Source organism: Myiozetetes cayanensis, unplaced genomic scaffold, assembly GCF_022539395.1.
Source record: "Myiozetetes cayanensis isolate MyiCay16 unplaced genomic scaffold, myiCay2020 scf33, whole genome shotgun sequence".
NCBI classification, from domain to species: Eukaryota; Metazoa; Chordata; class Aves; order Passeriformes; family Tyrannidae; genus Myiozetetes; species Myiozetetes cayanensis.
In genome coordinates this window covers 2,470,694-2,492,994 of record NW_026087555.1, presented here as the reverse complement: position 1 = coordinate 2,492,994, position 22,301 = coordinate 2,470,694, and the positions used below count along the sequence as shown (strand labels likewise).

Below are 22,301 nucleotides of genomic sequence, written 5' to 3'. Positions count from 1 at the left end.
AATTTCCCTCCAGAACATTTAAAAAACTTGTAGATGAAATTATACCTTTCTTTTGCTCAGTATCAATCTACTTCAACACACTGAACAGCAAAAAATAAATTTGAAGCATAACTGCACATCAGGGAAGTTTGTAAAATGCATAAATTAATATAGTTGCAATGAAAAGGGAGATTATCTGCTTACAATTGTCAGACTAATTCTTTCTGTCCAAACACACAGAAGCCTATATCTAGTTCTGGAACTCTCTGACTGATAGCAACTGCTGAAGGCATAGCAATTTTCTATCTATAATACTTAATATGTTATTTAAAATTATTAAAAGACCGTAAATCAAAAACCTCATTTTTTCTCCCCAATATTCAATATCCCTTAAAAGGTTTAATAAGGCCAAAGGGTAGTTTTACAGAAGAATAATGTTCAAAGATTCTAGGGACATAAAAAACTTTCCTCCTTGCTCAGGAACAGTTTGAGAGTCTGAAGTGGGTAATATCTAATCCTAATTCACAAAATACATAACCACAGATGATGGGCCAGAAGGTCAGAATGGACACTACAGATGGCATCTTGTACCCATTTGGCTCTGGAATGAGGACTGGAGAACTCCTCAAAAAGAAGTTCTAAAATTTAAAGAGAAAAACAGCATAGTGATATTTAATATATGCCTTATGAACTATTGAAAGTGACTGATTTGAAGTAATGGCACTGGAACATCTGCCCGGTCAAAGTAAGTTGTGGAAGGTATCAGATCCATTTTGACAATCTCTTGATTTCCAGCAGTTCTCACTAGCAATAAGAAGCCGTTGATGGGAAATTTCATTAACAATCTTTCTAGCTACTAGAGTGAATATTAGCAGTAGCAGTTTTACTCCAGCTGTGATTTAAGCATGTATTATAGACAACAGCTATAGAAAAAGCTAAAAGCTTGTGCTTGATCAACAGATGCAGTTGAAAGAAACGGAGAAGTTATTTGCTACATGTCTCCTTCTTCAGCTGCTTGATTGTATTGGCATTCTCAGTATTTGGGTACATTCTCCCAAGAGAAAAGTTCTAAACAGCCAACTAACAAAACAGATCTACTAAAATGCACATAACCCCAAAATAGGTTATTTAGTCATTTACATAAAAGAAAAAATTAACCAAATACAATCATGGAATCACAGAATCAGCTGGGTTGGAAAAGACTTCTGAGATCATCATGTCCAACCCTTGATCCACTACGACCACGGTTACTAGACCATGGCACTAAGTGCCACATCGATTCCCAATCATACAGTTCACAAATTAAACTTTCAGTGTGGAAAGAATTGAATTCTTGCTCCCCAAGTCCTGTTTGGCTTATTTCCCCAAAATTACCACAGAAAAGCATTTAGATTTCAAGTGGTGTTTTAAAGTATTATCTTTCAGGAGATAAGGCAAGAAGAGAAATTTTGGTTCTTTAGAGTTACTGAACTCAAAGACTATAGAATAAAATCCCCTGAAACTGAAATAATTTGCTAGCACTTTTTAAAATAAAAAACAGCAAAATTCACACAGGATTAGATGCCCGAAAGCTTGTTCATTTTTACCAAGAGTATCTGCAGGCCTAATAAGGGTATTTCTTTTTCTTTCTTTCTTTCACTGAATATATTTTATACTTTTCTATGAAATGCTATGTCATACTATCTACCTGTATAGGCACATATTCATTTGTGCCAAAGCTTATTTTAAAATTTGGAAAATATTTTAAATTTTTTTGGCCCTTTTTGATATTTTAATTCTACCTGTCCCAGCTATTACTCAAAGACTGGGAAACAGATTAATGTGGGCATACATTATTAAATTAAAAAATGTATCTAATGTATCTGGTTATAAATATTGAATTAATATTATATATTAATTGTATGTGCAATTCATATGCAAAATATGCCCCTTAAGGAATACCATGAAAGGCTCTTGAATTGCTGTGCATGGAAAAAGATTATTACTGGAGAACTGCTATCTTACTTCTGAGAAGCCCTCCAGTAATCATCTAGGAAAATCATCCAGAAAAAGTAATTCTGTAGAAGTGGACCATTAACAGTATCTTTCGAGAAACAAGTATTATTAAGCTTCCCCCCCAAAAAAATCTGGAAAAATATGTGTGTTTTCATAAAGTCAACTGGTAAGATTTGCTTTCTTTTTTCTATTCCTCTCATATGTAAGAAATGCTCCAGAGCACAGTATTTCTAGCTGATCAGCATCTCACATTACATGTAACATTCAAATGCTATTCTAATTCCCCCAATCCTAAACCTATCCACACATGGGCAAAGCTTCCTAGAGCCATTACCTAGAACAAGACAGCGATCACGAGGAGTCAGCACGGATTTCAGACAGGGAATTTGTGCTTCACCAACCTGATGGCTTTCTATGATAAGACGAAAGGCTTGGTGGAAGAAGGTAAAAAAGTGGATATTTTAATCTCAATTTTAGCAAAGCTTCTGACACCATCTCCCATAACATCTTCATACAGGTGCTGATGAAGGATCACTTAGATAAACAGACAGGGATGCAAACTGAAAGTAGGGGAGCTGCTGGCTATCAACAGGGAGTAAGCAGCAGCTTACACTGGGTCCAGTGGAAGGTCAGTCACTAGTGGTGTACTCAGGGATCAATATCGGCACTAATAATAATGTCTTCATTAAGGACCCAGATTGGGTGACCAAGAGCACCCTCAGCATGTTGCAGACAATACAAAACTGGGGAGGAAGGGTTGATCCAGAAGGCAGGTGGTTGTGCTGCCACTCAGAGGGACTTGGGCTGTCTTATGAAGTTCAGGAAAGGGAAGTGCCCAGTCCTGCACCCGGGACAGGATGACCCCAGGCACCAGCTCAGGCTGTGAGCTGACTGGGTGGAAAAGACCTCAGCAGAGAAGGACAGCAAGTCCATGAGGCAGCAATGCCTGTTCATGGCAGAACCAACCAATGGGATCCCAGGCTGCATCAGGCAGAGTGTTTCAAGCAGGTTGTGGGGGGTGATCCTTTGCCACTACTCAGCACTGGTGTGCCGACCCCAGGAGTGCTGTGTCCCATTCTGGGCCCCCCAGTACAAGACATAGCGGAGTGAGTCCAGCAAAGGGCTGCAAAGATGACTAAGGGACTGGAAGCACCTCTTCTAGGAGGTGTGGCTGAGGGAACTGGAACTGTTGGGATCACAGAAGAGGAGGCTCAGGGGTGACCTTATCAGTACCTCTTTGGCATAAGTAAAGCAGAGGGAACCAGACTCTTCTCTGTGGTGTTCAGTGACAGGGCAAGAAGCAAAAGGCACAAAATGGAATTCCATCTGAACTCAACAAAAAACTTTGTAATTGTGAGGGTGTTCGAACAGTTGTTACTTTAGGTTTCAGAGTATTTATGTATATTAAGATATTTAGAAGAAGAAAACTTTTTTTGCAAGTACTTAATAACTATGCAGAGCGAAAAGGTCGTTTTCTGGCAGATAATATCACTCAAAAATTGCCAAATCAACAGTGACTAGCCAATCAAAATCACTGACCTAAGCTTCCATCAGTGACCTCACTTTCTGATTATGGGTTCACAGTTTTACATTATTATTCCCACAAGATTGTCAGGTTTGTTTAGAGATAAAGCTTTGAGGAATCTAAAAGTTTCTTTGCTGTCAGCAAAAAAGCATTTCTGCCTTAGTGACATCTGCAAGTGTATTGATAGCATTTGTCTTTGAATTTCACAGGAAATAATGACCTAAACCCTTCACAATTTCTACTTTACTCTTGGGAAAATCATGACATGCACAAAGAATAAAGGAATGGGAAAGCATTATTTTCCACCTACCTTCTTTTGCCATCTTTAAAGCTTTTATTAGTGTTTTGATGGCCTCTTGGTGTTCTTTATTTTCTAGCATTTTGTCTGCTAGTAATGTATAAATTCTCCAGAGATGCTCACATGCCAGTAAATTGTAAGTATGGCCTGTCTCATCCTTCCATGATGATCCCTCTGTTAGCTGATAAAATGCTTCATAATGCTCAGCAGCTTCCATGACATGACCTGAAAAACGTCATTCATAATTAAAATCAGTTCAATCAACAAAAGTTTTAAAAATCAGTAGACTATAATAATTTTATTATTAGAAGGTAAGTTGCAGCCAAAGATTTCACAGATTTTTCAAGAATCTTCAATATGTAACTCACAGATCACTGGAAAATACTGCCAAATCTCACAGTGGCCAGTAACACTATAATTTAGGTTTATGGCACTTTAAATGATCTTTCCTTTGTAGATGCACAATGTTAAGAGGGTGTGATCCCAGGATTTACTTTCTAGAAAGTAAATTTATTCTAGATTCCTAAATATAGCCTTTGTTGTTCTCATAAATTAAAATTATATCTATGCATAAATAATCACAATTGAAACTGTTCCTTAAGTTTCTTTTTTCATAATGAAAACCTGTGCTGAAAGATTACAAATGTGGAGGGTAGAGGTATCAAAACTGTGGGGAAAAAATTATAATCTTTATTCAAATAAATTAATTGATGAAAAAAGAATTATTATGCAAAATAATTTATTCAACAGTTATTACCAGGCCAGCTCTGGTGAGTTTATCTAGTAGATTTACTGCAAGAGCATTAACCATTGATAAATTAATTATTGAGCCTGAAGTAATATACTTCAAGGTCTTCAATAAGTTACTCAAATATCTTTAAGGCAAAGTGAAGTTTGACGATAGAGTTCAATTCGTTTTAACATGCAAGTAGTTTTCCTTCTACCTTCATTTAGATTTATGTCTGTGCACACAATTCAGTTGAGGAGATTTCTATGTTTTCTGGACAATGGACATTCAAAGCCCTTGGAAAGAATAGAAAAGCTTTTCCTCATATATAATGGACACAGAAAAACTGCTGTAAAGTAGGTGAGACCATTTACAACGAAAATAATTAAACCCCCCACATTCTGATCACAGTGCCTTGTTCAAGAGAGAATATTCTACAGCAGGAAGAACTGGTGAATGTGACCCTGCCCTCATGAGTTTGTGTGTGTGTGATGGAGGAATCTTGTCCCGTAGACGATCAACACTATCAAATGCTATTTGTATTAAAAGTTGAAACAAACCATAAACTAAGCTCATGTAGATGTGTTTGTAGCTTACACCTCTTCTGAAACATAATTTATAAGGAAATATTACTGTTTTGCAGATTTTTTTTTACAGTGCTGCATTCAAACTGCAAAAAGAACCAGAAAGGAGAAAAGTTGTTTCCAGCTGTAGGAAAGAAAGGGAGAAAAGCATGGAGAAGGATCTTCTTTAAGCATTCCTAGAGAAATTAAAGCTAGTTCGAAGGCCTCTAGCCAACCTAGAAGCAGCAGAACAGCTATGACAGATTTCTCTTATTAACTCAATTTAGATTTGTCTTTTGCATATGTTACCCCTTTACAACCATGCTTTCAACTCCGCAATATAAAACATAACTCATCTTTATTAGAATTAAATTTATTTTCATATTAAGCTTCTCTGGTGATTAAAATGAGTTCAACTAAAACTGACAAGCAGAAGAAACTTCTCTTTCAATGTGGCAATGAATCAAGTGAGTTTCATAGACAAATAATTTTAAGGCCATACAACCTGTGATTCGTGTAAGAGTCCCAGAGGACACAACAAGTGCTGAAGAGTGAAGCGCCAGGTGAAAGGCAGGGAAAACAGGAGAAGATCTATACTTTCTTTCCAAAATATCACATACTTGACATCAGACTGAACCAATAGAAAGGCATAGGGAAATTATCACAACCAGTAGAAGCTGTTTAGAGAGTCACTGACAGTACATGTAACAGGAAACAGAGATACAGACTTGCTAAAGCCACATGAAAACTCCTGTCCATTTTCAAAAGACTTCCAATTTGAATTTGAATTTCTGCCTATCCTGTCCAACTAACTTCTTAGGGCATGGTCAACTCGGAATTCCAGTTACCCAAGCTGCTAAATGCAGATTTAAGATACTGATTGAAGAAGCTGATTTTGGCTTTGTGACAAATGATGGAAAGTTCCGTTGAAATTTAACATCAGTAGCTAGATCTAGCACTTTGTTCACGTCTATAGTCACAAGCACATACACACTCCTACTTGAAATTCTTCCCAAAGTTCAATAATAAATTGATTGTTCTTTTCAAAGGATATTGTCGTACATTTCAGTGATCTGGATCCACTACATGTGTATGGATTCTTTAGATTAATAGAATTTGATTCATGTGTCACTCCAAAACTTTTCGTAAGAATGAGAAGCAGCAAACAAATGAGTGGTGTCACCTGGATGTCTAATTTGAAGCTGAACAAAGTATCTGAGTTTCTCCTAAAACTCTGTAATATAATCTTTTAATGGGACACACCATTTAGGTAAATACCTGCAATGTTAAGAACTATTGTTTAGATTGTTAGAACTCTCAGGTAGGGTAGCTCTGTCCCATGCTTGACAGAGCTGTGACCTGACATTCTTTTTGCCAGGTCTCAGTGAAACCTCTTTGGAAACAATCCATCTACATCAAGCTTCAAAATACAAGAGCAATACAATCTTTTTGGTGATAGTCAAATGGACCTATATTACCTTTGGCTTCACTGAATTGCCAAGATTGTGAAGTAAAAAGTAAAACAACCTGCTCACAGAAATACCAAAAAGAAAATGGTGAGCAAAAAGCCAAAACACTTGCTCGTTCCCTAAACAAGGAAGAGATGGAATTACTGACCTGAAAGCCCTCATGTGGCTGCAAATTTGCTTACTGAAGACGCTTTTAAATAAAACTAGTTATTTGGAGACTTCTCAAATTCATGGATGGCAAAACAATTTAGACTTTGAAATTCCAGGAAACCAATCTGAAATCCCTTGTTGCCATTGGCAAATGACATATCAGCCTATTTCTTTAATCCGCAATGTTTACGTGAAACTCAAAAATGTTGTGGGAAAATAATCTTTTCAGGGGTGTGGCACATCTATTCCCTGTCATGAGTCAGTTCAGCTGGAATTGATCTGGCCAGTGCAAACCAATTATTAAACACTGAACCACTGCAACTGCTGGCTGCAGACATATGTAGATGCTGCCTGAAAATCTTGAAAAACATTAGAAGAAAGTAATAAGCCAATTGCAGAACATTTCTAAGAGTAAGAGCATTTTTATCGCACTTGAGCAGTGACAAGGTAGAGTTTTAAATGACTTTTATTATCAACTAAAAAAAAAAAGGAGACAAAAAAGCAAAGTGAGAGGAAAAACAATGAAGTAGGAAAATCACTTGGAGCACTTTGCAGAAATGTATCTTTTTTATCTCTAGGAATTCAAAGAAAAAATCCAGAAGGTGTTTCTAGGAAGTCTATATTTGAAAGATCTATTTGCAAAGTGTTACACCAAGCAGTAAAGCTACTTTAAGCTGGCAACATTAATAGCAATTGCGTGTTTCTTCTCACAGTGCCATGCAGAATTTAGCTCTGTGGATACTAAATGCAGTTTGAGAATCTCTGATATATCTCTTCCTTTCTTATAAAACGAATCAAAAACCAGAAAGGTAACTCTTACAACATATGTACTACCACTACTAAAATTTTATAGTTTAATATAACTCAGGGCATAACAAAAGAAACCCTGTCAGCAATAGTTAATCTTAAATATGGGAGGCAAATATTGTCACAATACAATTTTGGGAATAAAAAAATTGGTTTTAAACAATTATATGAATATAAGACATTACTCAGCACCAACAGTGTCAAATTTTAGAAATTCCTTTTATTTTCATAGATACTACATATATGTATGCACAAAGATTTGTGCTACAGTTTTCACTGAGTTGCTTTGAAGTAAAAACATAAATCTATTCATTCAAGCAAAATAATTCCATGTAATTTTGTAAATACTGAAGAGAAACGTTTTTATATTATCTAAAACTTCCTTTATAATTCCCCTTTCTAAAACCCAATCCAAAAGCACACATTTATTATATCAAAATAGATATCAAACCAAAAGGGGTATACATATACTATTTTGCCTTTTTTTTTTTTTAAGCAGAAAGATTGACTAGATATTAACACAAATGGGTTTAAATGTGAAGCTGCCATAAAAGCAGGCACATAAATGTAATTCTCCCAGCCGCTATTTTGATGCACATTTTTGATTCCATGAATATTTTATGAAATGGCCCAAACTAAAGCCATATAACATTCCTGCATTACTGATGCTTGCGCCCGTAAGCTACAAACATTAGAGGCATGATTGAGTGCATTAAAATGAACTCATTCAGCAGTGCATTGATTACTTGAAGGAGAAAAAAAAAAAAAAAGTTACTCCCACTTAAGAAAACAGCACACAAATCTGAAGTTTTCAATACCGAAATTAAAGATGCTAATTTGAATAATGTGATATTTAATAAATAAAGGCAGCACAAAACTATCTAGAATTCTCCACATACGGTCCTGACTTTAATTAGGTGAGATGTTAATTAGGTCCACAGATTGCTTCCAGTAGCATACAGGTAATTTAAAATGTCACAATCCGCAAAATGCACTGACTGACCTGCTCTAGCTTCATGCCTTGGCAATACTGAGAGCACCTAATGATTTCTTTTGCTATCAGCTCGTATATTTACCAATGAAAATACTGCCACAGAAACAATTGCCCAAGAAAAGTGACAGACCTGTTAGGTACACTGCTTCAGCAGCACTGCTGTAAGCAGAAAGCACATTTAATTCTAAATTGGAAACAGTTGTTGAGGACTTCAGGAAAATACTCCACTGCAGCTTAAAACAACAACCTAAAGGGACAATAAAGCTTTAAGCACATTATAGCATGTTTTAATCTAGAACTAGAACATCTTTTGCTGTTGGTTATTTCACTGCACAATGTGAACACAAAATCTGGTTGAAGCAGCAGTCAATAGTAACAATAAACCAAAAAGATTATTATCATCCGAAAAGGTGTAAGCTTACATTTCAGTCTAACTGCTTGAGCTACTTGTACTAATCTGAGTTCCTATGTTCAATTTTGACAACTATGGTAGCATTATTCATGCTGAAATAGTTAAGAATCTGTCACAGTTTCCAATGTGAACCATTATCTACAGAGGTTGTTATAAGTCTACCACAAAAGAGTAGTCACAGGAATCATAAAGCAAGGCTCTAAGGGATTTAAGATAAAATTTGTGGTTCCATAACTCTACAAGATCCCTCCAGAACACAACTCACCATCAGACAAAAATCAAAGTGAGTATAAGGATAATGGATTAAAATTTATATTAATTTAATTTACAGGAGCTGCTAATATTTTTTCAGAAAGATTCTACAGGAAGTTTTAGCAAAGTGACACAGGTAGTTCATAAGAATATGACCATGCTGGTTCTTCATGGGGTATTTCTGACAGGCAGTACTTAAAAAGTAATGACCATGTTGGCTCTTCATGGGGCATTTCTGACCATTTCCCCAGTTTGACAATACACTAGTAGATCTTACCTGGAGTCCAAGCTGCCTAAGGCCAACTGAGAGCATGCCTGAGAAGCAGAAGGCTTCAGGACACAAAGGAGAGAGAAAGAAAGAGATAAAAGGAAAGCTGAACATTACACAACCTGAGATACGGCACTGGGGGACTGAGACTGCAGTGCAAGAAGACAGTATTTTATCTTCCATTGTCTGGGTCAGAAACTGCTGGGCTAATCCTCGGTATTGCAATTTAGAGGATGATACATTATTCCTGTTCACATTACTTAAGTAAGTATGCATTGCCTGAAAAGAAAAACGTAACTACAGTAATCCAGTGAGCATTAGAGCTTATATAGTCTTGTCCTCTGAGGACCTGAATTACTTTCCTTAAAGCTCAAATACTCAAAATATACCTATACAAACATAGAGGGTAGTGCAGACTGTAGCACCCACAGTAGGACAGGCCACAGTATGTTATATCAAACCGTCAACAGACTATGATATTATATGTGTTCTAAAAAGGTGTTGCTTAAAGGGCTCCTCTAAGAGACACCTCAGAACTTGGGGGTAATGCTGGTTTGTCAGGTTGTTTGCCTGCCTGCTCTCTAATCCCTTCCCCTTCTGCTGCCAGCACTACTGAACTGCAAAGAAGGAAGGTTTTCCCACAGGCAGCTGAAATGACAGCTGCTTTGGGGACAGTGTACTGTGGACCAGCAAGACCAAAAAAAAAAAAAACAAAAAAACCCAACAATTGAACAGGTCCCATATGAAAACTCACTAACTTGTCTGTTTTACATTCATATTCAAATGAACACACACACAAAATTCTGCTTTACAGTTAAAATCCCTTTATATTTTTAGGTTAACATATTTGTCAGATGCTGCCTTCTGATTTGTTTGATTATATATAAATAAACACTTTTTGATATATATAAATTTTAATCTAGAGGATAACACTGCAAACAATGTTGAACATTAGCTGAATGACAAGATACCCTTTTTATAGAGAATGGAATTCTTGCTTCATGATAACATTCAAGACTTCTTTCACGTTTGCAAAGCATCAAAGTGCTTTCAATATGCAAAGGCTACCCAGGACGCAAAATGTATTCAGGAAGCTCACACTGTAAGGCTCCAGGCTCTGGATAAGAGCAGGCCCACACTCAGTGGGATGCTCACATTTCAGGTTTAACAAATATTTCAATGTCTGTAGTTGAATATCCAAATGCAGAGAGGGAAGGGAGTTGAGAACTCAGTGATGAATGGCAAATACTTTACAGTTCTGTTTTTCAGGGCTTGATAAGTTCAACAGAACTAAATGAAAACAAGTTATATTAGTATTTAATCTAAATGATTAATATGATCATTATCTTTTAAATACAGTGTCACTGAGGCAGATTAGTTTCACTAAATTATTTTTTTTGCTAACTCATGTCAAATACTTGCCTCAGCTTAAATTTCTTTTATTTGCAGTAATTACATTTTATTCAGATTCTACCTAATTTCCCTTACTTTTCATAGCTTCCAATAATAAATTTAATATCAGATGCAATGCTCCAGCACTGGAGCTGTTCTGTGGTGCAGATAATTTTCTTCAGAAGCACCTTTGAGTAGCAGGCTGGACTAATGACCTGCTAAGGCGCCAACCAACCTGAATGATCCTCTGAAGAGCAAGGTATATTTTTATTGACAGCTTCATATTTGTTTTACCTATGACTTCTGGAGATTATTGGTAATGGCTGAGCATGTGCAACCCTGTCAGCTCTCAGTGACACTGGGAAGGCACCTCTGGAAACAGAAAACCTCCTTTATCAGTTACTAAAAGGAAACACTGCCTCCAGGAAAGTTTATGATGACAACTGCTGGTCCAGCTACAGTAGTCCAAAACCTTGCAAAGCTTTGAAGCCAAGAAAAAAAAAAAAGTCTGTTACTGAGTGGGCAGCTTCAGCTCAGTACTAGTCATTTAACCAGTAAATAATTAAAATACCTTGGAAAAGACAGGTAAAATACAAGCAGCAATGTCAGTAATAGACATGAAAGAGAAGAGAGGGGAAAAAGAATTTAAAAAAGCAAAGAAATAATTCATTTGAAGTTTTAATAAAGTTTCATTTGCAGTCTTGTTTAAAGATATATCAGACTTTAGGGATGTAACCTAATTACATTTTTATTCTAAGTTCTATTCAAAGATCTTGGACTTTGAATCTTTAACACAGATCAAACACAGTATAATTTACTCATGGCTATCAATACTTTAAAAAGATCTCTTCATTAAATGTCATAGTCTTATGAACATTCACATGAAGCCAACAGAGCAACATTCGATACCAAAACCATTTAGAATATGATTCTTACAGAAGGGTCTATATAAACAGTTCAATTGGGTGCCACATATTGTATTCAAGCACACATAAAACATTTTTTCTAAAATATTTCTGATAAAACCACCTCTCCTAGTTCAACGTAAATAGCAATACTTTTTTAGTAATCTGAACTTAATTGAAAATGAACTTTACAGTCACCAAATACCTGAGAACAGAAACTAATTTAAGATCTTTTTCATACATGAAAACTTTTAATGAAAATGCAAATGACAGTTTAGAATTAGCACTCCTGTGAATATTCTGAAGACCTTATTACAAAGCAAGAATACAGACCTGTCCCCCAGGTGTTATATCAGAACTGAAAGGTACTCTATTTGAAGAACTAGGTTAGGAAAGTGGTAGTGACAGTGAAAGGATTAAGAAAACTTACTTTTTTTTTGTAGTGTAAAGAATATTATTACTTCTCTGTGCTTAATAACAGACCTTGATTTAAATCAACTGAAGGAAAAGCATGAAGAAAATATTTCATTTTCATGGGATTTATTTTCAGAAGTGAAAATAAGAATGCTACAGAATTCTCTTATTCAAAACATCTTCATTGCCTACCAATAGCTTTTAAAAAATAAGAGTAAAAATAACTATATGAAGAATATTTTTATGAACTCAACAGGCAGACTTTCTTAAGGTTATACTAATTTGAGCTGAAAACATTCCTAAGTTCTATAACATCATTTCAAGACAGTACCTGCTTGTTCAGTAACAGTAACAACCCTGTTATTTACTGGGGAACCACTTTCTGCACTTGCAGGTGGATGAGCTCAATTATTTCATAAACATTTTAAATCTGTCCTCCCAAGAATCTATCAGGATTTATGGCTGCTTCTGACTGCTACTGACTGCCAGAGAAAAGTATTGTATCCAAAGACTGCATCTCCTAGCAATTTACTGCTTTAACTTTTTAAATTATGCTCTACAATCAAGTTTTTCCACAGTTAACTAATATATTTCATTCCTAAGCAAGCAGAAAACAATATAACCACTTTGTGATATACTGTAAGTGCAGAACAACAAAGGAGAATTAGCTTCAGTTGATACGATGAAAATCTATCAACTAAAACACTGGAAGTGTTTTAAATGGTTAAACTGGGCATGCAGAATTCCATATCTCATTAAGTAAAGGTTTCTTTCTGTCTCTAAAGTTCCCTGTTGTTGAAACTCTTTTTAAGTATATGTTTCTACATGAACTTAAAACTTAGCAACAGGAAGAGGTATGGGATTTAAAACGTGAGTATGTTTGCAGGTCTGAACTATTCCTACACACCTTTTTCTGAAAGCTATTTGGAACAAATAATCACGGCTAGGAATGGTTAGCAGTCTGGTATATGCAATCTGGGGCCAGGAAGGGAGAATATTATGATAAATCAGTGGCATTTGTTTACTTCTGGATGTGGTCTGTAATATAAATATATATGTTCTCTTCAAAAAATGAACAGTATAAAAAGACACTTTTAGTTTAGTCTCCACAGGGAACAAGCCTGTGTGATCATCCTGTCCTCCCACTAGTTCTGGAGTGAACTTCAACCAAATGTGGTAAGAAGTCGGTAGGACAGTAAGTTTCCACCACTTAGGAAAAGCTAGTAGCTTGAGGATAGACATTGATCCAAATTCCAAACAGACAGAAAGACAGGCTGAACTTTGCTGTAAGCATTATAGAGGGCAGAATGCTCAGTGGCCAGCCAGCAGCTGGATGCTGGCCAGTCAGCAGCATGTTCTCATCTACCCTTTAGTTTATTCCAGCACACACTGAACCTTACAAGTGCTACAGAAGCATACAGGAAATGTTACTGTATAAATGCACAACAAAACTGTGGTTCCTGTTCAAAAGGATATATAGTTTCTAAATACCTAGAACTGCAACTCTCCTTTAGGTCACTGCCATGTTTTGATTAGCACTCAAGCTTCCTATGAAAAAAATTTTACATTGGAATTTATAGCTTTAAATCCCTTTCCTCTTTCTGCTCCCCACTATGACAAATCCCATTATAAAAATAATTATGAGGTTCATGTTTTATCAAAAATCAGGAACTTAAGTAGGTATCATTTCACACCAGAAGTTGCTTACAAAAAGGAATCTCCAACACAGATACAAGGATAGACAAAAGCAGAAAGGCCTTGGTAGCTTTTAGGTGATAATTTGAGTTGCTTTTCTTTCTGAACAAAGAGATGGGATCCATTTTAGATTGTCTTCTTCCAGTGTCACACCTGGGTTTGTGAATGGAGACCTCTAGAAACTGTAGGAGGGGCACATGGGCCACCCATCCCAGAGAATAATTTTATTCTGGTTATACTCAGGCATCTCCTAGTAGCAAAAGGAACTACATTTTTATGCAATTAAAATAAACTTGTAAAATGTACACAAAAGAATATGAAATTTCATAAGCAATTTTAACTTTTACCTTTTTAAACCTTTTTAATACTTCATTTTGCAAAATTAACATTCTCTTTTTTATATCTGAATATAAATTATTTCTGCCTGAAGGCAAACCAATCAGGGAAATTCTGCTTAAACGTGCATATTTCCTCTGCATAGATCCTCATGAATGTATGTTGAGTTTCTCTCAATTATTTATACATTACAGTTTTCAATTAAAAAACACTTGCCATAAACAATTCAAAATGCAAAATCAACAATCTCTTAGTAAGAATAAAAATAATTTCTTGGCTAACAACAAGAAAATAAACAGTTAAGACTTTTTATGTTCCAAACCAAAAAGAAGTTATAAACTGTCTTCAAGTTGCTGTTCACCAAGCATATCTGTTAATTAATACTTAAGTTTCAGAAGCTTGAAGCGATCCTGTGCAACCTGTTCTAAATGTATCTGCTTTAGCAGGAGGGTTGGACTAGATGATTTTCAGAGATCCCTTCCAATCCAACCATTCTGTGAAACGCCCATTAAACACAACCAGAATCTTTCCACCTACTTCTGCAATGCCTTGATTAAAAACATTAATTTCAAGAGTATGGTAAAGTGATTGGTGAAATTCTACACCTTGGTCTTAGTCCAGATTGTGAACGTCTGCAAGAATCCTGTGATGGGTTTTTTTTCCATAATAAATTATTAGAGTCCCTTGTTATGACCAGGTTTTTCAACCAGAAAAGTTTATATCAAATTCCAATATATGAAATAGACCAAATTTTATTCATGATTAAAGACAAAACAATCAAACTTTCTCATAAATTAGGCCCAATTTATTAATAAGTTTGGGGTGGGTGCAGAAGGATCAAAAGTGACCAACTTTGGAAAAACATTGGTCTGTTTGAAGACCAATGGGAGTTTAACATTGCTTATAATCAAGGCAGAGCAGCATTAGGGACTAAACACTTAATACTGAACACTTAAAAATGCTTCATTAATTTGCAGAATACAGTAGATTTTTGAAATGTCTAAGCTTATTTTAGAAAAGACTAAAAGAATTCTTTATCAGGGTCTCCTAGGACTTGCAATCTAAAAAACACACAAAAATGGACAAAATCGGGTTTGTGGATTAGCTGTACGTTATAGCAATCAGCACTGAAAAATCTAACACTGCTATTTGCTTTGCACTTGGTCCTCTTCTCTCACTAGTTCTGCCTGCCTTCAATCTCCTCAGTCTGTAAAAATTTCAGATGAAGTATTACCTCCAGTTTTGTTGATCCTTACGTGCCAGCAGAGTATAAATCTGATGACTAATTCAAAGTCACCACTGCACTGAGACTAACAGCATAATTTTCACAGCTCTGATACCAGGGGAGATGCAGTTTCTGGCATGGCACTGATACACTTTTGTAATTCATTGTGAAAGTTTTATTCATTGGACTCTACTGTGATACTTACACACTTTCTCAAACTAGTTATTTTAATGTATCCAGAAATGTTTCCAAGCACTGCAACCAGCAAGTTCCCCAGTAAACTCTCTTACGCTTCAAAACAGTGTGGCTGCTTGCAAACTGCCTGTTGGGAGTGGTCCCTGCAATGCTCCTAATGATCAAACTGTGCCCATAAACAACTGCAGGGCAGGAAAGTCCAAGTTAGCACAAGCCAAAAGCACGTGCATGACTTAGCACCATTTCAGCACTAGAGTGTTCCAATGTTCCCACACATCCTGGTGCACTGTTTCATTTCCTCGTGCAGTAAAGCAACCACGGCCTCTGAATATCCACCTTTGCCGCCAATGTCTGAAAGGTTAGCACAGAGATCCTAACATCATTTAAGGGTGAGAGGACATATATTTATAAGGCTATAGTGATGATGTTTTTGTTGTCTCCTCCGGAGACCTTGATTTCCCTCTTCCTGCTCCACTGTCCCACTGACAACATGCCACTAAACCATCTTTTCTAAAGGGTGCAAATTACAGAAAGAACAGTCATGCATCGGCATTAGACAAACACCATCAAATGTGTTAATCAGTCACCTTTAAGCATCTCTCACAAATGCAGAATTGCTCAACACTAAGATCAAAATGCTGGCATCTAAAGCACTGGCTATATTTGAATGTGTGTGCGCATATATATGCATGTGTATGTAGCTGTGTACACACATGTACAAACATACACCTTTATACAAACACTGTAGTACTTTCGGTGGGTCTTGATGGCTGCTTTTAGAACAAGTACGCTTACAGATGTCTGTTTTTATTATGCTTCTCAATAGAAATATATCTAATTTTGTTATAATCTATTTGAAGCAAATAGCCAGCACAATTATTTTTATTCCTTGTTTCCCCCTGGACTGCTCTTTTTACTGACATAGGCTGTCTGAAACTTTGGGATGCATATAGATGTTAACCATCTAATACACAACAGAAAGCACTCAAATACTGCAGTGATAACTGACACAAACTAGCATTAGCCATGATGTTTATCAGTACACTCAGAATGTTTCTTCTGCAAGATACAGCAGTGTAAACCTGAAGCTCACAATTAACTTTAGCAGAAAGTACACTGTATTAATCTAACTCTTGCAAACTATGATTATAAACTTATTCTCTGATATGCAGAAAAATGCACACATTTATAATGACTGATATTACTTCTTAAACCACATTCAAAGCACAAAAAGAAATATTCTTTAAAATTGATTTTACTTAATGGAGATTCTGTCACAAAGACTGTGCTTACTTGGATGACAAGTAATGCTGGATTTAATGTGAGAAAATATATTTAATATATTATTATGTTTTCAATATGTTTAAAGTGACACCAGCACATTTAAGAACTATATGAAAAAAGTAATAAATGAGCAACTCAAGTAAAATAATCAGTAACTAAAGTAATAAACCAACTTATCAGCCTTCTGAGGAAAGACAAACTATGGAGTGAGCACAGCTAGTTGAACAGTATCATAAGCTGAACTCTCCTACAATAACAAGTGAATTTGTAAACAGAGACCTTATTTTACAAATGGAGTACTTTAGGGAAGGGGTTAAAAAACTCATTCTGTGAAGAAATGCCACTAAAATCATGTTTGCTCCAAGCAGAACGTTCCATTTGTGTCTGTAGCAGGCTATCAGTTATTATTATTTCCTTTCCCTCCCTGGCAGCTACTAATTGCCTGCATCCAAATATCATGACTGAAGTCCACACCTCAAATATTTAGCTTTGAAGATTAATGAACATCAGACCATATCCAGCCTCTAGGACAGGGACCAGGCTGAAAGTCAAGAAACTTTAAATTTGATTACACAAAAATTACCCAGCAAATTTATTGATTTTCTTCCAAGGCAAACAACAATCTTTACAAGTACATGTTTAACTTTATACTCCCAAGCAATCAGTCCTAAGCATATATAGACAGCTTCCTTTCCCAAGTAATGAAAAATATGCTATAGGATGAGAGAACTGAAAAGAACTGGTAGGGGATATTTACATCTAAAAGGATGCACACATGTATGACTCTAAGTCTAATTTCATTTTTGTAAATTCACTTATTTTTCTGGCTGCACTATTAATCAAGGCAGTTAACATAGATATGACAGTTTAAATCGGGTGAAGTATCTCATAAATGTTAGGCATCATTCACATACCTACACAGACATCCATCTATTTGTATTGGTAGATGTACATATTCTTATGTGTATATATATACACACACATTAATGTACCCACAGATGTATATAGAGATGTGTATCTATTCCTGTCTATAACCCCCTAGAAGTGGGCATGTGACTCATTCAGACCACAAATTAGATTACAGCATCATAGATAACTGAACAGAAAAGATATACAAAAAGCTGAATCTCTGTCCTAATATAAAAATAGCATGTTTAAAAGTTTTACTTATAACATCATTAACACTCATGCAATTTTATACAATGCCAACCCAACATCTGCTCTTACCCTTTTTCTGCAATCAGAACTCACCTTTGAATCAATTTTTCACCCTTGAAAATACAAAGTGCATGGAATACATCTGTTGTCTTTTTTCTCAGTGGTCCCTCAAAGCAAATCTTGCTTACTCTCTCAGCTTCATCATTTTTACTACCTCTCTCCCCCATGGAAAGAAAATATCTGCAACAGCAGACCTCACAGATACAGTAGCAGACCTCACAGATACAGTGGAGTTTTACCCTGGGCAGTGAAAATGCACCTTGCTTTCTCTCTTTACTAAAGTTAATAAGAAGCCTCTCTTCTAGAAGTTTCTAATATTTTACAGCAGGAAAATAAAATTTCCTCTCCTCTGATCATCTCAGTATATTTCATAACTTTACTTTATGGGGTTTTGTAATTGGTTCAAGATATTTAGGTATTCAATAACCTTTTCTTAACACATCATAAAAGTAGGAAATTTTAAATTTTTTTTTTAGACAGTGGTTGAAGAACAGTAGTGAGTCACACTCAGTATGTGCCTCTGAAGTTACAAGTAGATATGAATATTCGCTTTTCTGCACCTTCTTATAATTTTATTTTTAGTAATAGAAGGACCAAGAGAAAAGGTTGCAAAACCCCCAAATTAGCAAATTCAATAGTTTTATTCTACTGAGTAAGAGATAGAAAACCTAATTAAGCATTTTCCACTCAAAATGAAAATAACTTGGTTGTGAGCCAGTGGGCTTTAAGCAAGTACTATCTTATCTACTGGGAAACTGGATTAGTTAGGAAATCCTATATAGGCATTGGTTATCAGCAGTTTGTTGTCAGCATGGAAAAAAGATACATGCAGTTTATTACTTAGTATTTTCATTAAAGGATCTGAATTACAGGGTAGAAAAACACTTTCTAAATGTTCAAATGCTACCAAACTAGGAAGAAGAGAAAGCACACTGAAGGACAACTCCAGACATCAAAGCAACCCTGGCAGTTTCTAGAAACTACCACCAAGACTCAAGGATGTTACTCAGTGCAAAGAGAAAGCAACAAATTGCCTTTAGGCTCAACTAAGTGGTGATCTCAGAACACAGAACAGGACAGTCCGGTAACAGTTCTTCAGAAAATAATTTAGAGATTACTGAAGGTCATGAACCAAACATGAGTATGCAGTTCATGCTGACACACAGAATGTAGATATCATACCTGAAGACACAAATAAAAAGGCAGTGTGCAAGAAAAGCAATCCTTCTAGTTTACTGATTTTTGGTATGGGTTCAAATTTTAAAACTGAATCCAGGACTGCATGTTGTAAGCAAGAAAGTTATGGCAACAGTTCACAGGAAAACTGTGTGAATGATCAGTAGTCTAGAAAACACATGAAAAAAACATGAAAAAAGGTGTGATGTTTCAGTTCTAAGAGAACACGGGTGAAAAACAGGGCAATAACCTTTCAATTAAAAGCAAACAAAACAAAAAAAGACTGCAGGCTTTATGTTTTATGTCCAGGTTTTTGCTGGGAAATTAGGACATTTTTCAAAACACATCCATTCTGTCAGACATTTAGTGGAGTTATACTGCTTCCACAAAATATTTAAATTTCTGTGAATCTTCTTTTGTTTAAGAAAAGCCATTCTGTTTGAGAAACTAGCCACAAGTTGAGTTCAGAGCTGGAATTGTTTCAGCTCACAGTCAAACTTAGAAACAAAAACATAGTGACTACACAAATCACATATTTTAAGCAATAGTTAGGCATGCAGTACACTTAGGAATTGGAACTGGAAGACAGGTTTTATTCAATTACTTGAGGCTTACTTATTGCTTGTCTTCCCACAACATGAAAGGATTTTATGCAAACAGAGGAAAAAGACCTTTTTTATACTCAGACTGCTATATACACACAAACCCCTATGCCATGAAAGGTAACGTATGCTTTTAAATACAGAAACAAGGGCCATCTTGATATAAGAAAGTACTGTTGTTTACAGCGAGAGCCATTGTTCACTGAAACAGTCTCCCCAGGGATGTGGCAGAGTCCCCATCACTGGAGGTTTTCAAGATGAGATTGGACAGGGTGCTAGAATAACCTCATCCAGACTCCCTTTCCCATGAAAGGTTGGATCAGATGATCTGTCAAGGTCCCTTACAGCCTGTGCTGTGCTATGATTCTAGTTACTCATATTAATATATTTTCTAATTTCAGAAACTTCCAGTTTCTGAAGTACAGACTAAGGGTACGGATGCATGGATGGAGAAATGGAGCTTGTGATAAGGTGTAAGTGTGAAGCAAACACCGACGTGGCAGTCACATACAAAGAAACAAGGTGTCATTTTCAGTCAAGAGAAAGAATCAGAAGGCAGTTTTAAAAAAGTACACAAAAATATATACTGTTTATCTAAGTATAAACTGGAAGCAGGATTAAACTGAATTACCTCTGAATTACCTCTTAAATCAACCCAGTTTGTGTAACTACAGATGCCATCCCACTCAAACACCTGTGGCCCGAGGCAGCATTACCATTCTCTTGTCAAAAAGAAGAAAAAAGAAATCATGTCCAACATAAAGAACCCTTGTACTAAAAAAATGCTCCCTTTAAACTTGTGTTTGTATTTCATCTGATGGAGTACCTCTAACTGCAGACAGAATGTCAGAAGAAGTGGGTCTGTGAATAATTACAGACTTCTTTGCACTTTTATTCGATGCTCCAAAAATTGCAACTGCAACTGTTGTTTTAAAAGTTACTTGAAATTTTGGTTCCAAAACAAATTAACATTGAAATATTTTGTCCTGGGAAGAAACATAAACTGCCAAATATAGCCATCTCAAGGTTGATGCAATGTAGCTTTATAATCTCAGTGACTTACCTTGTCCCTCATTGATGAGGCCCATGTTTACATGTGCTTGTGCCTTTCTCTTCCCACCATCAATTTTTACTAATTGAGCAGTGTTAAAGCATTGCTCATAAAAGTAATCACTTAACCATTTGTCCTCAGGGTCTTTGAAAGAGCAGGCCAAGCTAAGCTGGTTATCGTACACCTCCTCATAGATCCCTTTAAAAACAAAAATTACAGTCAAAAGGTTAGATTATCATCAGCCTTCAGAAACCTTGCATGTTATAGAAACAACCATATAATGAAAATGAAGAGCTATTTATATTTCCACCATTCAAACACTGTCAAGTTCTCCTACATGTCCACTCAAAGAAACATGAGAGGAAAATTATAACCTTACAATTGAAAACACATTTTTGTTCTCATTTCTGTGTGCAAACCCAAAATTCAGTTTAATACAATACACAAAACCCTGGATAAGACATTGGCTAGTTAGAAGTCAGAGTGAGTTTAAAAAAGTCCACACTCTGCAAACATTACTTCTTAGAATTTTAAATGTTCAAAGTAAGAGCAACAAGAAAGTTTTTGGGTTTTCATGTATGCTCCCATGTTTAGTACCTTACCACAATTAGAAATTAGGGACAAATTGAAATTGCACACCTTGCCCTGAAAAAAATGCCACAGTTCACCAAGGTATTGCTCTCAGAACAAATATGGAAAGGAGGGGAGACTGAAAGTCACGGATCTTCTCTGTGATTTAAAGTTTAGATCCCACTCTTTATCATCTCAGACAACTAGATGAACACACATTATCCCAAAAATTTACAAAAACATTGCCAGTCTGAAGTCTACGTAGCATTACAAAATTATCCACAAATATATTATTCACAATTTAAAATTACAGAATGATAGCTTCAACAGAATTAGAGTTATTTTTCTCAGAAAAGCACCTTCAAAAAAAGAGAAATCCACAAGATTTGAATTATTCCAAAACTTTATTAATTTGTGGTAGAGATCCAAAACTTTCCTGACAAACCATATCATACTGTTTCTCCCTAAGGGGAATTTGAAACATCTATTCCTTACATGACGCTGAAAAATCTATTAGATAATAAAGTACAGTATGAACTTATACGTGTCACGGCAAAATTTATCACTGACTAAACTAAATTAATTTTCTTTGCAAAGTCTGCTCATGTCACTTGTGCAATGGAATAATTAGCTAGAATTCCACAGCAGTTTTGGTAGGCTACTTAGTGTGTTTGTGGCTATTAAATGAATTTAAGCCAAACAGCCAGTTCTTAAAAGAATTTCTATTTAGTTGGGTAAAGAAGGAGCTAAGAACCACAGGTTTTGCAGCAGGTAAGAGACTGTTTGTTTAAGTTGGATG

The 22,301-nt window shown here is 35.9% G+C and overlaps 1 protein-coding gene across 1 annotated transcript in view; it reads right to left on the bottom strand.

The window, feature by feature from the left end:
• The window catches only part of TTC29 (tetratricopeptide repeat domain 29), a 383,434-nt gene that overhangs the window by 75,146 nt on the left and 285,987 nt on the right, over positions 1-22,301 (bottom strand). The window contains exons 8-9 of the mRNA XM_050327269.1: positions 20,945-21,130; positions 3,810-4,022 (exon numbers count right to left, since the gene is read on the bottom strand). Of these exons, the coding sequence (XP_050183226.1) occupies positions 3,810-4,022; positions 20,945-21,130 (399 nt within the window). The remainder of the gene's footprint in view (positions 1-3,809; positions 4,023-20,944; positions 21,131-22,301) is intronic.